The sequence below is a fragment of the Triticum aestivum genome, chromosome 2A (genome assembly GCF_018294505.1).
Source record: "Triticum aestivum cultivar Chinese Spring chromosome 2A, IWGSC CS RefSeq v2.1, whole genome shotgun sequence".
Taxonomy (NCBI): Eukaryota; Viridiplantae; Streptophyta; class Magnoliopsida; order Poales; family Poaceae; genus Triticum; species Triticum aestivum.
In genome coordinates this window covers 650,295,302-650,299,050 of record NC_057797.1, presented here as the reverse complement: position 1 = coordinate 650,299,050, position 3,749 = coordinate 650,295,302, and the positions used below count along the sequence as shown (strand labels likewise).

General features: G+C 45.3%; 1 protein-coding gene across 1 annotated transcript in view; it reads left to right on the top strand.

Annotated features, from left to right (window-relative positions):
* Positions 1-1,132: 1,132 nt before the first annotated feature.
* The window catches only part of LOC123189986 (flavanone 3-dioxygenase 2), a 6,832-nt gene continuing 4,215 nt past the window's right edge, over positions 1,133-3,749 (top strand). The window contains exons 1-2 of the mRNA XM_044602526.1: positions 1,133-1,404; positions 1,693-1,940. Of these exons, the coding sequence (XP_044458461.1) occupies positions 1,207-1,404; positions 1,693-1,940 (446 nt within the window). The 5' untranslated portion in view covers positions 1,133-1,206. The remainder of the gene's footprint in view (positions 1,405-1,692; positions 1,941-3,749) is intronic.

Sequence of the window (3,749 nt, the reverse complement as noted above, 5' to 3'; positions counted from 1 at the left end):
ACGTCAACTACCCCCTCGGCGACATGATGAACGGTGCACCTACATCTTTTTCCACCGCACCGTGTGTCGTCTTCTCTCTTCTGTTAGGATGTGTGTCCGGTCTACTGCTTTTATGTACCGATGTGGATATAATGTTTGCCTATTATGTACCCAATTGCATGAATACTTACACCACTTTTCTATGTTTTATCTACCATTTTTCTTGATTAAACTTAATTAAAAATTGCTCAAATATTCAATATCACATGCACGGTTGAAAACTCAACCGCGATATTTGAAATCTCACTCGCGTGAGCTGTAGCAAATGCTTACATACAACTCCATCACTACATGTGTTCCGAAAGGAAAAAATTCCATCACTACACGGATCCTAGGCTGACACGCTTAGCAAGCTACAAATAATCACGCGTGTAAAGCTTACATTGATGAACTTCAACAGCAATCATATTAAGGATTCATGCCGCGCACGATCAGAAAGAACAACTCTGAGTAGATTTGCATGACCCTGTTACAAAATTAAAAAGAAATAGTCCTAGCCCAGTCGACATGCAAAACCACAAGATATTGTTAACAAAAACTCCAGCTTAGATGATCAGCATACCCTTAATTTGATCGTCGAGTTCATCCCGTACGTTCACTTAGATTAGATACAAATATTGTTCATCGCTGATGTGGTAAACGCATGGGTATCCATGCCAGTATGCCGCAATAAGCTAGTCCTTTGAGTTGCATGCATCATCAATAGATCGCCACTCTTGGAAAAGCTCTTTGAGTTGCTGACGTGCCACGAGTCCCGTCACATCTACAAAGTGTACGTCTCCCTTTTAAAAGTTGGACGACAAAGAAACAGCTCTACCGTGAATGCGTGTCATGTCCCATGGTTGCCGGCCCCCCTTCGTTATATATGCGGCATATTCCACAGCTCATATACGTACATTGCATGACAAATAAAATCTCTAGGGAGGTAACCTGGTTGATTGGATGGGCCTATTTGTATGTACATGGGCCAGTGGGCCAGGCCGGATATCAACGTGCCGCTTGGTGGAGCTCCGAGATACCATCCCGGTCCACTGCGCGCGTCAACGCGTAGACGCGTGCCATCGCCGGCCTCACCGAGTCTTCGGGTACTCTCGATATATGGCGATCCCCCTCGCTCATCCCCCTTCTTCTACCGCCGCGCGAGACTGAGCCTCGGCTAGGCCCCAAATGGCGAACCAGCTTCTGTCCACCGTCGCGCACCGCGATACCCTTCCGGAGGGTTACACGCGGCCCGAGAACGACCGGCCGCAGCTCGCCGATGTTGTGACTGACAGCAACATCCCCCTCATCGACCTCGCCTCGCCGGACAAGCATCGCGTCATCGCTGAGATCGACCAGGCTTGCCGCACCTACGGCTTCTTCCAGGTCCGCCTTTTCACCACGTGCATGCCCTTGGTTCTGTTCTACAGTTCGCACTACGCATGTTAGCCTCAGATAAGCCTCAAACACGGCGGCTAGCTAGCTAGATTACTTTTCCAAGCCTTCACGGCTTGCTTCAGCCGCATTGCTTCATTCTTCAGACAAGCAGATGCGGATTTAGAACGTCGGAGCTAGCCCCGGGTGCTCCCATGCCCTCTCTGATCGACGTAGACGGCTATTCGCCGGCCATAAGTATAACATTTTAACCAGCTTGGGTTTGCCAATTTCTTTTAGATCATAAACCATGGGATATCAGAGGAGCTGCTGGAGAAGGTGATGGCTGTGGGGCTTGAGTTTTTCCGGCTCCCGCCGGAAGAGAAGGCCAAGCTCTATTCTGATGAGCCATCCAAAAAGATAAGGCTTTCTACAAGCTTCAACGTCCGCAAGGAGACAGTGCACAACTGGCGGGACTATCTGCGCCTTCATTGCCACCCGTTGGAGGTGTTCGTGCCCGACTGGCCATCCAATCCTGAAACGTTCAAGTAAGCACTAGCAACTCTTAGTCTATATTTTTTTTGCGAGAAAACTTTCGATCTATTCATCAACTATCAAGGTAGTACAAAGAACACTAGAAGTAAAAATTACATTCAGGTCCGTAGACCACCTAGTGACGACTACAAGCACTGAAGCGAGCCGAAGGCGCGCCGCCGTCATCGCCCCTCCCTCGTCAGAGCCGGGCAAACATGGTTGTAGTAGACAGTCGAAAAGTCGTCGTGCTAAGACCCCATAGGACCAGCGCACCAGAATAGCAACCGTCGCCGATGAAGAGAAGCATAGACCGAAAGGATCCAACCTGCAGACACACAGACGTGGATGAACAAAGACTAGATCCAGTCGGATCCACCGAAGACAAACGCCGACCGGATCCCACGAGATCCGCCGGAAACAAACCTCCACATGCCTTTCGACGATGCTTGAAACATTACCGGGATGGGGGGCTAGACGGGGAGGACCTTATTCCATCTTCAAAAAGTCGCCGCTGCCTCGTCTTCTTGAGCATGGCACAAACCCTAACTAAACTCAGAAAACCATCTAAAAATGGAGCAACATGGCTTATTTTGGACCAACGTTTTGTGCATGTTGCAGTTTTGCCTGATGTTGTCTATAAAAATAATTAGTTATCAATTGATTGCACATAGTCATCCGGTAAAAAACATTTGGCCGTATGCATTCGTTCTGATGTAGAGACTGGGGCGAACCCCCCTTTTCGCAAAAAACATCCGGTAAAAAACATCCTCTTGTATTTCTCAAAACGTTCCGTCAGTTTTACATGTAATAAAGCCCACATGGTCGAACCGATACAAACTAGCTAGTGAGAAAATACTCAAACAAGCAGGTCAAAAATAAAATAAAATGACAACCGAGCAAGTAACACAAGTTCTACCAACTAAACACCGAGCGTGAAAACAGGAGACACTACACCTAACAAGAGACAACCAAGACTATCAAACAGGACCGAAACCACATCACCTTGAAAAAAACACCGGACGCCGTAATACCAAACACACCAAACCATCTCCGGACAGGGTCAATTCGCCGTGGAGACCGTCCCCTCGTTCCAGGGCATGGCGTGCTCCTCCTGCCAGAAGATAGCAAGAACTGAGAACAAAGACTACGGGGTCACCCGAATCAACATCTATTTCCAGCAAGCCTATGAAATATCAGACACAAGTAAATGCATATTTGATGGCGCCAACCGCTGCTCCCTCGAGTTCACAAACAAATGACCTTTTGACATAGATGCGGTCTTCGAGATGCAACTTTCATCATTATTTTTTATATATACTATGTATAAAATTAAAATCCAAAAAATATATTGTTCGAATACTTATGTAGACGAATCTATCCATGATTTTTCATGTACCGGATCCAAATATCTAAAGCAATATTGCCTACATGTAAAAAGAGAGGCAATATTGCCAATCAAAGTTTTAGAAAGTTTGACTGGAGGCTTGTAGAAAACAAAACTTACATATTTTGTGCACCAGAGGGAATACCTTTTTCTGAACATGTGAGATGGGTGAAAAATTTATTTGTTTTGGTTCATTTTCTGTGAAAGTGTTTTATTTCATTAACAATGAGATATTCGACATGAACAAAAATAATACTCTCTCATCTCAGGTTCACAACGCCCACATGATTTTTTTTTTGAATGATACACTTATTTCAACAAAATACAAGTTATATACCACAAAAGTTACGAAATTTGATACTTCCTTTGAATAATGCAGCAATATACGGAACGTTCCGTACGATAAAACTATTATTTTGTTGATTGATTATTTTCTTCA